A 16,652-nucleotide genomic window follows, 5' to 3' on the forward strand; every position below is an offset into this window, starting at 1 on the left:
GTGGGTTGGTCAAAATGGCTCTGATTGGCTGGATGGCTGTTCAATCAATCAAACTTGACTAATCGGTTTTCATGTATGGGGAACTCCGTTTCATTTAATTTGCATTTCTCTCTGCCGTGCACTTGACGCAGGGTTGCCAAGTGGAGGGGATGGAATCATGTTTGAACTGCGAAAGTGCGGGTGTCGTATCTCCCGTAACAACCACGGCTGCTACATGCCTGCAGACAAGGCTTAAGCCTAGTCCAGGATTAAATCACACTTGCAATGGAAAATCTCCACTGAGGATGCTGTTTAGTTTAGGATAAGGCTCAATCTGCGTCCATGAAACCAGCCCATATAGAGTGGGCTGTGCTGAAGTATATATACTATATGTGCTGTCAACTAAAAGACCCATCTGATCCTCTCAGTCTGTTGCTGTTGGTGGTAGCGTGTGTTACAGCAGTAGAACAGGATCCATGGCTGCCTAGTTTCTCTAGCCTCCAAACACACACACACACGGAGACACCCAGAGAGGCACAGAGACAAAGAGAGACACAGAGAGACACAGAGAAACACAGAGCCACACAGAGAGACACAGAGACACAGGGAGACACAGAGACACAGAGACACAGACACACACAGACAGACACAGAGACACAGAGAGACACAGAGAGACACAGAGAGACAGAGACACAGAGACACAGAGAAACACAGAGCCACACAGAGAGACACAGAGAGACACAGAGAGACATAGAGAGAGACACAGACACACACACACAGACACAGAGAGACACAGAGAGACATAGAGAGAGACACAGACACACGCACGCACACACACACACACACACACACAGAGACACAGAGAGACATAGAGAGAGACACAGACACACACACACACACAGACACAGAGAGACACAGAGAGACATAGAGAGACACAGACACACACACACACACACACACACACACACACACACACACAGACACAGACACAGAGACACAGAGCCACAGAGCCACACAGAGACACACAGAGACACAGAGACATAGAGAGACACAGACACACACACACACACACACACACACACACAGACACAGACACAGAGACACAGAGACACACAGAGACACAGAGAGACACAGAGAGACACAGAGAGACACACACACAGAGAGAGAGACATACACATACACACACACCAGCCACCGTGCTCCCACCCCTGGCCACTCCTGCCCTTGGCCTTCAATCAGACACATGAGTGTCTGCCTAATGTGACAGAGGAACATGTCCACCAGGGCCAGCAGCAGAGACGCTGGGTGACTCTGAGAGACCTGCCTGGAGCACACACACACACACACACACACGCACACACACGCACACGCACACACACGCACACACACGCACACGCACACACACAAACACACAAACCAGCCATGGGAGGAAAGGGCAGGAGAGGAGAGGAAGTCTGCTTTCAAGAGCATTAATCCGTAGCAAGTCACTGTGCCAATTAGCTAATCTTCATAAGCAGGGATCACTTCATGGGTAGATATGCCAAGGTATATGACTTGTAGATTTGAGGTTCTGCACAGTGCCTTTACTGAAGCCAATCCTCTTGAATAAGTCAACTGATCCATCAAACTGTATTTGGATAGCACATTCATAAATGTGACACAATGATACAGTGCCCAATGACTCTCATGTCTCTCTAGCCTGACTGCGTTCCCCCCCCCGGGAGCTAATGCTGTGCTGGTCTGAACCACGTCTGAACCACTGGTCAATGAGCTTAAGTTGTGGTTATTTTGGTCTTGTAGATGGGGTGAGAGACAGGGGAGAAGGATGAGGGTTTTTACTTTAGGAAAGGGGGGAGGGGGGGGGGGGTAGATTATGAGAGATGGTGAGGGGGGGGGGGGGGGAGAGAGAGAGAGAGAGAGAGAGGATAAATTGTTATACAGTAGGAAGCCCTGATGTATAAATCATGTGAGGGAGTGTACTTTAAACATCTCTGGTATGTCTCTCCTGGTCTGACAGAGAGAACGAGAGAGAGGGAGGGAGCGGGGGAGAGGGGGAGAGAGAGAGAGGGAGGTAGAGAGAGAGAGAGAGAGATAGAGAGATAGAGCATTCCAATCAGGCCGTTATATCCTGCACAAGGCACTGCACAGGGGTATTCAGCCCTTGAGGTTCCAATAGGGATGCTCAGTTCAGAGTGACCTGCAATCTGGGTGTAACCATAGGCAACAACAGGTGTACACGATACAGGAAATGGAGCAAGTCTTCTCCACAGTCATTGGTGGAGCTGAGTGAGGATTGCGGGAAATGTTTTAAATATGGTTGCCATATTTTCAGTGTGCATTGTTTGCACAATGTAGCTAATTGTAAAGTCCTATGTAATATAGCATGTTTCACTCGCGATATTCTGATACCAAAGGACACTTAAATATGGCTAAAGCGATACTTTAACATTAGCTGGCTAACCAACATAACTCAGTAGGCCTACAGTGGCAGTTAACGTGCTGGCTAGCTGTGTAACATCAAACGAGGTAATGATGCTTAATGATGTCTGTAGCTACTTTGCAGAAAAATGCCTGGCGAAGATATTTGTGTTAGTCTCTGTTGTGTGGGTGAGTGAAATACACTTGTTTTGCCACTTGTGTCACAGTTAGATGACGCTGCAGGCCATTCTGAACTCATCCACCACATAGTTCCCTGGGCAGAGTCACCCCATGCAGTGTGAAGGCAATCAGGATTATCCCTGTGGACTGGAACACAGCCAGAGAGAGAGAGAGAGAGAGAGAGAGAGAGAGGGAGGCATAGAGAGAGAGAGAGAGAGAGAGAGAGAGAGAGAGAGAGAGAGAGAGAGAGAGAGAGAGAGAGATGGTGAGAGAGATGGGAGAGAGATGGCAGTGGGTGATGGTGTTCACTAAGGGAGACAGTCTGACTGGCTGAACATAGAGAGATAGGATTATGTTATATCAGGTCTATGGGCGGAGGGAGAGAGGGAGAGAGAGGGGGGGGGGGAGAAAGTTGAACAGCTAGACTGAACATCCTCATTATAGCGGTCATACTATGTTGCACACAACCTGTGAGAGACACTTCAGGTGTCGACATTGGAAATACTGAAAGACATTTTCCATGTAAAAGGACCCATGAGGAACAACATGTGAAATTCACCAGTGGAGAACCCATTTAGACATTCTTTTACCGTCATTCTATTACCAGATGTAAAATGTACTCCTCTACCCCACTGTACATTTTCTCTACAGTACATTTTTCAAATGAAATTAAAAAAACGAATACTTCTTATAACATTATGACCGCCAATGGCCCCTGAACCGAGCATAGATTACTTTTCCTTGCTCTGACTGAGGGATAGATGATTCACTTAGAAAAATGTATTTGTTGTAAGTCTCTTTGGATAAAGGGTGTCTGTTAAATGCCAAAAATGTAAATGTAATGATGTAAATCCACTTCACTTACTGCAGCTCAACAACCAACTCAGACAGTAATTCTGTTACCGTGGAATTAAAACCTATTTTCCGCCTAAAAACCAGACTCAAACTAAAGTGCTTCTTACATTAGAAATATGACGATCGGTTGCAAAAGCAGGATGCCGTTTGATAGGTAACACCTTGAAGTCTTGTGTGGATATGCTCAGATCATAGTTCAGAATAACATACTACACATGACCCGGAGATAAAGTAATCAATAATCAAATCTCTTTCGTTTGTTTGTTTGTTTGTGTTTTGTTCTTTACTGATTTGATTTATTTAGTTCCTTTTCATTAATATTTTTTCTTTGATTTATTTTTCATAAACTGTAATCAAATTCTATGATCAAGGGAGACTCTCCATAAGCCCCTCAGGGTTTCTTGTCTTCCTTGCACCTACTCTACCTATGATGTATTATGGTTATTGTATGTATGAATTCTTTTTTTTTACTGTGTGCTAAATAAATTAAAATTAAAATTAAAATTAAAACAGAATTTGGGCCCGATCATGGGCCCGTGCAGCTTGGTCTCAGCAGTCTGATTGGCTGAGGGGCTCGGCGGTGCGCGCGGCCTACCTGCGATCATGCTGTCGGTGGCGGCCACGCGGTCCAGGACCTGCTGGATGAGCGCCGTGTCGGTGCAGGCCTGCAGGTTGCGGACGCTCTTCTTCAGGATGGCGGTGAAGATGGACCACACCTCGGCCTGGCAGGTGGGCTGACAGCGGTCCAGCAGCTCCACCATGCACACGATGCTCTCCGTCTCCTGGATGATGAAGTTCATCTCCAGGTCAAACTGGCCCCCCACCAACTGGAGGAGAGGGAGGGAGGGAGAGAGAGAGAGAGAAAGAAAGAGAGAGAAAGACAGAGAGAGAGAGGAAAAGGGGGTTACTACATTGTAACATAGCAGCATAGAAAACATAATACTGTAAAAAGCATGAAACAACTAGGCACCACATGACGCAACATCGAAACCTAAATCCAGGCTTGAATATCAATAATCCTACTTATTTCCAGCAGTGCATCAAACCCAGTGAACAAACACCCAGGGCACAGAGAGCAGAAACAGAACAAACATCAGAAACACCGTCTTATCATCACTGAGCTTCTTCCCGCACAAACGCAACCGTCTGAAAGAGCCACCCAGGCACGAGTCCGCTGTCAGCCATCCCCATGGACCACTAGTGCCCGCAAGAAAAAGCTGGTGTGTTTCTAAACATCTGCTCGTGTCTGGACCACGGCGGATGACGTAGAGAGACGGTCTGGATGAGGAGGCGGGGCTAGCAGACTGTGAGGAGGAGGGTCCTCTCTCGCCGACCCCTACAGTCAGACGCCACCGTCCTGACCTGGTGTGACTCAGCGATGATGTCATAGAGACATCACATACAGGGTGCGTTCGTAAATTCGCTTTGAGAGCGCCGGAGCGCACACTGGGTTAAACGTCATGGAGCGACCAAGTAATTCGTTGTTTTGTTTTTTTTTGCCATTGGACAAGAGGCATTCCGTGACCGCTGAACAGATTTCCAGAGCGTGTTTACGAACGCACCCCTTGTCTCATCTGGGATAAAACTACACACGTAGTAGAATGATAGTATGAAATCAATATGCCTTGCTCATTTTATTCCATGGCGAGTGTTTCTGGTTCCAAACTAGACCTTTAAGCTTTCATGAATATATTAGACCTGAACTTTTTTATTTATTACACCTTAGGGGGCAACACAAACGTTGGCACAACTAGAGGTTGTGTTTACTGTATGTGCAAAACATCGAAAATGTGAATCTTATTACTTTTCAGAGCAGGGACAGTGCTGAATTAATGTCTTTTTTCTACCTTTGGCTGTGCTCCGCAAAAGGTTATATACAGGGGGTGGGGGAGGGAGGGATGGAGGGAGGGATGGAGGGACGGAAGGGGGAGCTCCTATAGCCAGGAATAATGTTCTTTGTGTCTGGAAATAAATTGTACAAGCTATAAATGTCAGGATATGTCACCATCTAATAGTGGTGATGACATTTTTATTATTGAACCCTGCTCAATAGAATGACGATAAGGCGAAATAACAATGCACATGTCAAAATGAATATTGTACGGTCGGCAAACGCGCTCGCTAAATCTACGATTGCGAGGGGGCTGGAACCCAGAAGAGCGATGGCTGTCATTTGCCACGGGACAGGCGGTGGAAACAATTTGATTGGGCGCTGGGAATGATCTACATCCGTTGGATGGAAACTGTCCCATTAGAATGAGTGAAGGAGGAGGAACTGATAAGGGAGGAGGGGATGGGGGGGGGGGGGGGGGGCAAGGTGTCGCCGTGCACACACGCACACGCACGCGCACACGCACGCACACACACACGCACACACACACGCACACACACACGCACGCACACACACACACATGCACACACGCACACACATGCACACACACACACACACACACACCAGTTCCTTCAAAGTACAGTCGTACAAACGTCCTTCAATCAGACACCGTCACCTAGACGTGAGGACTAGTCTGAGGGGGACAGCACAAACACAGCTCCTGTCTGAAGCCACAACTCAACCCCACCCTCTGATGACATGCTCAGCGGGGGAGGCCTTCTTCTAGTATTTGTTTACTGTGTGGGGAGAGCTAATGGTAGCCTTTGGGGGTGGTTAGAGTTGGGAGACGGGGGGGGGGAGACGGGGGGGTGGTGGGAGGGGCACAAATAAATAAAAGATGAAATAAATAATGCAATGTAAATCAATTGTTCATGAGAAAGCGGTTGTCCTTCGGCCCCGCCCACCCCCGTTCCACCCCCCAACTCTAACACCCCCCCAAGGCTACCATTAGCTCTCACCTCTCACCCCCCCCACTCCCCCCACGGCCCCTCCCACTGCAGTCGCTGATAAATCACACGCCCTCGTCCACGGAGGGTGAGCAGCATTTGCATTATTGCCCCCCCCCCCCAGTCCCCCCCCCCCAGTCCCCCCCTCCCCGCCCCATGATTGCAGTAGGGTTTGCGTTAACGGTTGTTTCTTGGCGCAGCATCGCCACGGTAACAGGTGATTTATGAGCCTGACATTCTGGACGAGTCACCCATCAGTCAGGTGGCGGCGGCGGCAGCGGCGGCGGCGGAGGGAGGAGTCACTCCGGGGCGCTGCAGCACTGCGGTGGCAGCCAGGCCTCGGTGGAGGTCAGCCGGCCGTAAAACACTCCCAACATTAAATACTGGAGGGTGGTTTATCTAATACCACTTTCACTCACTCACTGTGTGTGTGTGTGTGTGTGTGTGTGTGTGTGTGTGTGTATGTGTCTATGTGCGTATGTATGTGCGTGCTACGTGCATGCGTGTGTGCATGCGTGCTTACGTGTGTGCTTACGTGCGTGCTTATGTGCGTGTGTGTGTGTCTCTCTTTTAATTTAGCGACTGCCGGTGCAAGGTGCACAGCTGAGGGCTAACAGAGGACTGGCCAGCCCAGTAAATGAGCGCCGCAGCATTTGTATTAAAGGCAGCCATGCGTGTGTACTAGCTTAGATTTTAATGAAGGTCTAATATAGATGGCCGCAGCAGAGAGCCAGAGAGCTATAGTTAGGCCCTGTAGACTGCAACTTGGAGGAACGCAAAAAGCTTAAAGCTTAAAGGGACAAAAAAATATACATTTCTGCCTCGGTGTGTCACCTGAATGAAGGCATGTGGCTGATTGCAGGAGTTAGAGTGGAACGAGAACGGGACCCCTCCTCGACCTCCTGTTTCACAATACTCTGACCGATGTGCCTCCGGAAACAAATACGAAAAATAATATCCAGTATGTGGACGGATTTGGTGGAGACGTGAGTCATGTGTTTAAACGTGGACGTCCCAAGGATGTCTCGTCTCTAACATAGTGTTAGACTTTTGGTTAAACATTGATTTGTTTACTACAGTTTGTTTATTCGGTATGTTTCTTTGAAACTATGAGATTGGTTAATGAGTTGATACTCTATTCTCATTCTTACAGTGTTGTGCAATAATGTGATTGTGAGCTAAACCTGTGTAGTAGATAAAGGTTGTGTTAAAACAGCACAACACAATCGTGAATCGATTACCAGAGTTCACCATTCATGTCTAGTGTTCACATGCGTAGTTAACAACACGTCTCGAGTCATCACATCAGATATTCCTCACGATTTCCTTAAAAATTAGGAAATTAAAAATGTTACTTGTGTGTAGTCCACTTTTATCATGTCCATAAGCGACTGAAGTTGTACTGGGGAATGAATTAAAGTCTTTACATTTCCGGTCCTTTCTCTATTTTTAATAATGATACCGTTTTTTTAAAATATTTATTCATACATTCAGTACCAGACATAGATTGCTAGAAGGATGTTTCAGAAATTCAGATGAGACTATTATAAGTCAAGTACTGTACGTTTAGCCCGAGGGATGTTAAGGAAATACCACTTTCACTCACTCACTGTGTGTGTGTGTGTGTGTGTGTGTGTGTGTGTGTGTGTGTGTGTGTATGTGTGTGTATGTGTGTGTGTGTGTGTGTGTGTGTGTGTGTGTGTGCGTGTGCGTGTGCGTGTGGACTGCACTGTGTGTGGTGTGTGTGTGTGTGTGTGTGTGTGTGTTTATTGGAATATGAACATGGCAGAATTTTTGCTAAAAACAGCAATCTCCAGTTCATGTTTCAAAGTGGGTATCTGAATTTGAAGTTATGCAAATGTCCCGGTGTCCTTGAAGTACCCTTACGACAAAAGTTGCCTGACTGAAGAAGTATTTGGTAATTACAATTAATATCAAACTGGCCTTCATACTTGATAACAATCTTATCATCCTTTACAGAGAAACTTCCGGAAATAAAAAAATAAAAAAAGACCTCTGCTTAAATATCAGAGCTGCATTAGAGCTTAATTATAGGAATCTGTCATTTGTTATCATCATCCTCTGCCCGGCGTTGGATCGAGAGAAACCCACCTCATATTTCACTGTTGATATTCAGATAAGAACTTTAATTACAGTAATTAAGGCTGTCTTGATCCAAAGCTTCTTTTTCAGAGGCTTCATGTGTTAAAAGTTCATCTCTGGGTGCTAATGCTGCTTTGATTTAGTTTAGGTTCAAGCACTTGTGGAGAAATAGTTTTTTGGATGTGCATTCCTAGTAGAGTAGCAAGTAGAGCCTCCCCTGTTGAGCAAGTTCCCCTAAAACATTGACATTATATTTGACATTTTAACCATTTAGCAGATGCTTTTATACAAAGCGACTTACTCTACTTAATTAGAGATTACAGGGACAGTCTCCCTGAAGTAACTTAAGGCTGAGTGCATTACTCAAAGGCACACTAGTGGTGGTGTTCCCAGGTTGGAGTTGAACCTGTGACCTTCTGATCACCGGTCCAACTCACTATCCACTAGGCCACCACTACCCACTATAACGTGCATCCACAGACCACACGGACATGTCTTAGCACACTACAGGGACTTTGGTTTTATCCTTTAACCAGAACAGTAAACTATTCTTTCAGGAAAATGTACCAGAGCTGTCAGTGTCAATTAGATAAACATAAAACACCCTTTTTCCAAAGCCGAGCCAAAAGGGAATGAAAACCCCTCAGATGAAAGAGCAGGCTAACAGTCAGTGGCCTATATTCTCAGCTTCCTTTAATGTGCCTCTTTTGAGCCACGACACGGCTCGGAGTGGGAGCACAGCAGCAGTAATTGTGGTGAGTCACAGAAACACAACGTTCGGCACATTGATTCACTCAATCAATGAGGACGTCATCCGGTCAGAGAGAAAACAACAGATGTCCTGACTCAACCTTGTGGTGCACCGCATGACAGTGAACTATGACCTACGTCTATTAGCCATCTCCCTGCATGGTCTGGGCCGTCTGGAACAGAACCAGGCTAAATCAATGATTGTAGGGCAGAGGTCAACGATAGTTTGAAAAAGTAGTATTTACTGCAGATTCAAGACCCTGGTGCTTGCATACCAGGCAGCTAAAGGGACAGCCCCTGCCTACCTGAAGGAAATGGTAACCCCCCAAACCCCTGCCCGCTCACTCCGCTCCTCCACCTCGGCTGGCCGACTGGCCCCACCTCCTCTACACAGCAGTCGGGCTGCCCGATCACGTCTCTTCACAACACTGGCTCCCCGCTGGTGGAATGAGCTCCCCACGGCCGTCAGAACGGCTGAGTCACTACCCATCTTCCGTCGTAGACTGAAGACCCATCTCTTCAGGTTACATCTTAACTGCTCCTCCTGAGACATATTCTGACCCTTACCACTACGTCTCCTAAAGACACCCGCTTTCCCCTCTACTGTGTCCCTAAGAACTTCTATTGCCCCCTTGTACTGTTTCTCAGTTTCTCCCGGAAAAAAAAAAAAAAAAGTTTTAGTAGAAGGCGATAGGGAGAAGGTTTTTTCTTCTATCAGTGGCCCCGGGCCCGAGCTAGATTACTCTTCCTGCAACGAATGGTGGATTGCTGATTCACATGCTTAGTATTCAAATGTATTGATTGTAAGTCGCTTTGGAATAAGGCGTCTGCTAAATGCCCAAAAAAAAAATGTAAAAATGTACTGGAGTGGAAAAAATAACTTTTCTGAAAGTGCCACAGGTCACTCTAGGTTTAGGGCTATTCAGCAACATAGCAACTGAATAGTTCATGAAGTAGCTTGTGATTAAACAAGCGTCAAAACAATAGCTTGATATTCTGCTGACTCAAGTTTTTAACCTAGCCCATTACAAACTTCATTCAACCTCATTCAACCTCAACCTCACCCTCACAAGAGCATCAAGCCTCTAACCAGCCCTGCAGTCATCCTGACTGTGTCTCTCCCTAAGGAGTGTGTGAGTTGCTCCGTGACTGTCATGTTGATGGCAGCAACACGCACACACACACACAACACACAACACACACAGACAACACACACACACACACACAGACACAGACAACACTACACAGACAACAAACGCACACACACAACACACACAGACAACACTACACAGACAACAAACACACACACACACACAACAAACACACACACACAACACACACACACAACACACACAACCCCCACCCGCCCCCCCCTCTCCCCATCCCTCACACAGCCCTGCTCTCCCATGTCTAACCCGGTTCTTTGTTCCAGCCAGTCACCAGATCCGTGGCGGGGTAACTTAGCCTGGGCCCTGTCTGCTCGCCCCTGAGGCCTGGCTGAATTAATCATGAGTGAGCAGCCAGCAGAGAGGACACACACACATACATACCGACACACACACACACACACATACCGACACACACACACACACACACACACACACACACACACACACACACAGCAGAGTGCAGCACACAAGCCAGCCTCTCCACACGGACACCCAGCAGGGGAGATGAGTGGAGGAGTGGAGGAGGAGGGTGAGAGGTTGTGGCAGGCGGAGAGTCCAGAGGGAGAGAACAGCCTTGACTCCCGTGTCCCCTGTCTGGAAAGACGACTCCACAGATCCTTACATTTTTCATTTTTTAGTACACCCATTTAGCAGACGCTTTTATCCAAAGCGACTCACAATTAGAGATTACAGGGACAGTCTCCCTGGAGTAACGTAGGGCTAAGTGCCTTACACAAGGGTACACGACGTAGTGGTGGTGTTCCCAGGTGGGATTTGAACTCATGACCGTCTGATCATCAACCAACTCGATATCCACTAGGCCACCTCTACCCCCAGAGGGACAGAAAACAGTTCCCTTATTGGAAAGTCGACATAAGAAATCCCAGTCTTTGGAAGAGTCTTTCCTGTCATTGGAAGGTCACTAGGGATTGACATTTGGGAACGCCTAACCCAGAATCCTACTGTAAAGTTATTGAAAAGCCCTCAGCAGAATCCTACATGACTGGATCGTACACCAGAATTCTGGGTGTAGAAAGGAGGCTGGGTGGGGCTGATGATTATGGAGGCCGAGGCCTGTATGTGGAAGGGAGGGAGGAGCAGGGTTGGACCCAGACATTGTTCTAGATCACAGAGAGTTGTCAGAGATCCTGGAGGGCAGTAGCCTCGTACATGAGGAAGAGATCAGAATCACCCATGTCACACGACTGTGTGTGTGTGTGTGTGTGTGTGTGTGTGTGTGTGTGTGTGTGTGTGTGGCCTAGTACATGAGGAAGAGATCAGAAGCGCCCATGCAGACAGTCATATGATGCTGTAGATTGGAGCTGGCAAGATATGATGGGTCGTTTGTACCACAGGGGAAACTGCTGCACACAGAGTGACCACCAGACACAGGGCTGTGAGGCTCAGACACTGTGTGTGTGTGTGTGTGTGTGTCCATTATTAATGCCTTCCCTTCCGCTCCTCTCCTAATGAAAGAGCGTGTCAATTCGGGGTGGAATCCTTTGAATTACAAGTAATTTGCCTGAAGGAGGCGCTCACACAATGGAATCAAAGCTCAAAGCCCCTGACAAATCCATATTACTGTTCTCTGTGTCTGCAGAAGCCGACGTGTGTGTGTGTGTGTGTGTGTGTGTGTGTGTGTGTGTGTGTGTGCGCGCATGTGTGTGGACGCATGTGTATGTGCGTATGTGTGTATGTGCATGTGTGCGTGTAGTGTACATCACTTTGAATCAATGTACCACGGTGATAAGATGATTTCTGATATTGGAGTAGGAAGTAACATCATGTCACGTGGCCGAATGAAGATCGTTCTGGTCTCCATTCTGTACAGGTGTTACAGCATGCTTGGTTATGGCTGGTCAGAATGAGCAATATTTCCAAATGTTTTGTTAGTGTGTCTAGTGCAGGCGCAGGCCTAGGGGAGGAGGGTATGTCTGTCTGTCTGTCTCCTGGCCCGGAGACATACAGCTGTTCTGACTGACTTCATTGGATTAGTGTTAGCATCGATACATGCATTCACAATGAGCAGTTCAACTAAGTCCACGGTTTACTCTTCAACCTTATCGGAGGCGAATTATGTAAATATTTGGGCTGCAGGGTTGGCAGGCTGGGTTTGTTCTATGTGAATGGCAGCATAATGACTCATGACTCTGAGATTATGAGAAGAAAACATTGTCGCTGGCCTCAAATGCTGCTGCCAGTAGGCTGAGGGAACGTGTGGAAGGGTTCCAGAAATAGGAATCCTAGCCTGATAGTCATGATAACATGACAAGCCGTGGCATTTCAAATAGAATTTATTTGAAAAATGACAACAGATCCTGTTATTTCCTGCCAGGATTCTTAGCAATACAAAAGAGAGAAACGTATACAGAGCTCCAAAATAATATTGTTCATCCGTCCCGTAGATGAAAACCATCGGAGACACAATATCGACTCATGGACAATGTGTTCTAACGCTGCACGCGCTCCTTCATCATCACAGACAGGTGAACCGTCGCCATCGGACACCGCCGTCTCGGGTGACGCCAGGACACCGTCTGTGGTGTGTTCATCCGAATTCCCGTCGGCTCTTTTAATTGGTTCACTTTAACGAGGCTCCCCCTTGATCGACAGATGGACGGGCCGTTCGAAGCCAGTGTGCTCGCTCGTTGCCTGCGAGTCCCCCCCCCCCTGTCCCCCTCTGAATAAAAACATTAATCGTGGTGACATCGGGCTTGGCAAGCGGCCGACAACGAGATGCCGACCCGTAACGATCCACCGTCGGTACGGCCGATAAGCGGTAACGGCTCTACAGACCTGACATGTACAGCTGCTGGCGCAGTTCTAACAGAACACTTGTGACAGTGGTCGTCAGTCACCTAGTTACTATTTGTCCTGCTTCAGTCCTGAGAGTGGGAGAGGGAGAGGGAGAAGGAGGGGGGGCGGGGGTATAGAGACATCAGGAGGATACGTCCATTCCTCACCAGAGAAGCAGCACAACTTTTGGTCCAGACACTTGTGATCTCCCACCTTGACTACTGCAACGCACTCTTGGCCGGGCTCCCCGCCTTCGCCATCAGACCTCTGCAGCTCATCCGGAATGTTTCTGCCCGTCTTCTTGTGTTTGATCTCCCCCAAACTCTCCCATGTCACCCCCCCCTCCGTCGCACCCTTCACTGACTTCCGGTAGCAGCTCGCATCTGATTCGAGACCCTGGCGCTCGCCTACCGGGCCCCTACCCTACTTGCAAGCGATGGTCAGCCCTGAAATACCTGCCCGATCACTCTGTTCTTCCACCTCGGCTGGCCGACTGGCACTGCCGCCTCTATGAGGAAGCTGTGGTTTTGCTATTCGGTCACGACTTTCCACTGTCCTGGCACCCCGCTGGCAGAACTGTCAGGACTGCAGAGTCATTACCTCTCTCCTGCTGTAGATTGAAGAAACATCTCTTCAGGCTACTTAACTGTCCCTCCTAAACACCTCCTCCTCCCCACTACCCCCCTGTACAGTTTCTCTACTATAAATGCAAAATAAATACCTTTTTGAAAAAAGTCGAGCATTCTAGCATTGTGACTGCCAATGGCCCCTGGTCATTGCAATGATTACTTTTTCTTACGATGACTGATGGATAGACGATTCACTTACTTTAGACAAATGTACTTGTTGTAAATCGCTTTGGATAGAGGTGGCTGCTTAAATGCCAAAAATGTGAATGCAAATGTAGAGAGAGAGAGAGAGGGGGGAGTGGGAGAGGCATAGGGAGAGAGGAAGGGGCAGAGAGATAGGAAGAGGGAGAGAGGGGGGAGAGGGACAGAGTGACGGGGAGACAGAGAGAGATTTAAGACTGAGACGTCAACTGAAGCTCTCAGGCTTGCTGTTCTCCTGAAGCACACACTCACACACACACACACACACACACACACACACACACACACACTCACACACACACACACACACACACACACACACACACACACAGGGCTGTCAGATCGATCAGGTGATTACTCAGCTAAACTGTCAAACACATGACGACCGCTTCCCATTGAGTCTTCATTAGTGTGATGACTCGCACTCCCTGAGGATGCCACACACACACACGCACACACACACACGCACACGCACGCACACACGCACACACACACGCACACACACACACACACATGAGAGGCTAGAAGCCCTGTAGATTCTGTGTTTGAGGGGGGAGAGCCAAGGAAGCAGGAAGCGACAAATCCCAGAAGAAAGGCAAAGGGACAGAGATGATGACAGTAAAAAGGCCTTGTCAAACACTTCAACAGGGGCCGCGAGGGGTAACAATAGCTTTTTTTACTCCGCGTAAGCAGGAATAAAAAAGACGGGAGCTCTTAAGTTCTCAAAGATAACTGACAACCGGCCCCGTCGGAGAAAAAAAAAGTTGGCAAAGAAACTTCCGCGCAGAATGTCCTGAGGAGGAGACGACACCCCTCTGAGTCGGTGAGAAGTCTTGTCAGAACCCTGCTTTTTGATCAGTCAGATCCTGGCCCTGAAAGAGTCTACTGGAAGTGCTGGCTGTGGGAGACTGCGGTCTGGTAGCTAATTATGACCCTGTGTGTTGTGTGTGTGTGTGTGTGTGTGTGTGTGTGTGTGTGGTTTCAACCGCAGAGTTGCTGGTACAGTAATCATCCTCCCCCAGAACCCAATAGAGGAGGTGGAAGAGGTAAACAACAGGGAGAGAGGGAGGAGAGGACATGGAGGGAAGCGCGTCCTTAGTCGTTGTGTGAGAGAGAATGACCCAAACCACACACTGTTTTAGGCACAGAGAGAATCAACGTCTTGAAGTTGGACCACTTACAAAGCAGGCATTTAAATATCCAGTGTTTAAAGAAGTAAAAGCACATCATTTTACAGAAGTGCCATCCTGACATTAACAAACTTTATATAATACCTATCCAATATGCATGTTGATGAATTAAACATTTTTCCTTTAAGCTGTGCTGAATATCATCTCTGCTTTCATATCGCACAAACGGAGATTAATGACCTTGCTGGGTTGAAAGGGTCTGGGCTATTTAATCAAAAGAGTGTGTTGTTAAATCAATGAATTCTGGACCCAAATATAAAGACTGATGATCTGACATTGTTGACTGCATTTTCCCTCGTTAACATTAGTTCCAGAACCCTGCGTTTTTCATCCTATTAGGGGAACGGATGCACGCACGCACGTACGCACTCTCTCACACACACACACACACACACACACACACACACACACACACACACACACACACACCCTCTCACACACACACACACACACACACTCACACACACACTCAAATGAGCATTGGGCCATAGCCAATGGAATGGCTGAAATTCGGGTGAGTTTTTCTAGGTGGTTGATTAAAACAGTGGCTTCAGGGCTGTCTGGTCTGGGCAGCAGCGGCCTCATCATTAGATTATGTGTGTTACTGTCGAGACAAGGCTCTGATAATTAAGACGCTGTGCTTTCTATTGACAACAACAACAAAAACAGCAGGTTAGGGGAGGCTGATGGAGGTAGAAATCAGAGGATGGACGCATTGCACCATTTCTCATTCCATTCCATGTATTACAATGAGCCCGTCCTTCGATTTCAGCCTCTGACCGACCTCCCCTGATAGGCTATTAGTCTTCCATGTCATACATCCATAGGACAATCTACACATGTAAGTCTACACTCACCGAACACTTTATTAGGAGCACTATACTAATACTGGGTAGGGCCTCCCTTTGCTCTAAAAACAGCCTACATTCTTGAAAACATTCCTTTGAGATTCTGGTCCATGATGACATGATTGCATCACGCAATTCCTGCTTCCAGACTTTTCAGGTGCACTTTCAAGCTGTGAATCTCCCGCTCTACCACAACCCAAAGGTGTTCTATTGCATTCAGATCCGGTGACTGGGAAGGCCACTGAAGAACACTGAACTTCATGAAACCAGTTTGAGACGACGTTTGCTTTGCGACATGGCGCATTATCATGCTGGAAGTAGCCATAAGAAGATGGGTATATTGTGGGCATGAAGGGATGCAACAATACTCAAAAAGGCTGTGGCATTCAAGCCATGATTGATAGTGTGCCAAGAAAACATTGCCCACACCATTACACCACCTCCACCATGAGAAGGTGTTCAGGTGTTCCTAATAAAGTTGGCAGTAGGACTGTGTTGTGTGGGTTTTACTTTAGGTAACTGTATCTTCACTAGGCTTCGCTTATGCCGGCTGTTCAGGAGTCTTCCTCATATCGCTGTCATGTTGATTTATTGTACACTACCACGGGACAAGTTTATAAAAGATACTAAGTATCACTTTCACCCAGTAGTTTGTTTTGCGATGCATAACAACTCGCCCTACGGCAGTATCGCGCA

General features: G+C 47.5%; 1 protein-coding gene across 1 annotated transcript in view; it reads right to left on the reverse strand.

Moving 5' to 3' along the window:
• lrba (LPS-responsive vesicle trafficking, beach and anchor containing) overlaps nt 1–16,652 on the reverse strand; it is a gene marked incomplete at its 5' end in the record, with an annotated part of 245,915 nt that overhangs the window by 201,556 nt on the left and 27,707 nt on the right. The window contains one exon of the mRNA XM_080534756.1: nt 4,028–4,259. Within this exon, the coding sequence (XP_080390882.1) occupies nt 4,028–4,259 (232 nt within the window). The remainder of the gene's footprint in view (nt 1–4,027; nt 4,260–16,652) is intronic.

Source organism: Nansenia antarctica (genome assembly GCF_963989245.1).
Source record: "Nansenia antarctica genome assembly, chromosome: 6".
Taxonomy (NCBI): Eukaryota; Metazoa; Chordata; class Actinopteri; order Argentiniformes; family Microstomatidae; genus Nansenia; species Nansenia antarctica.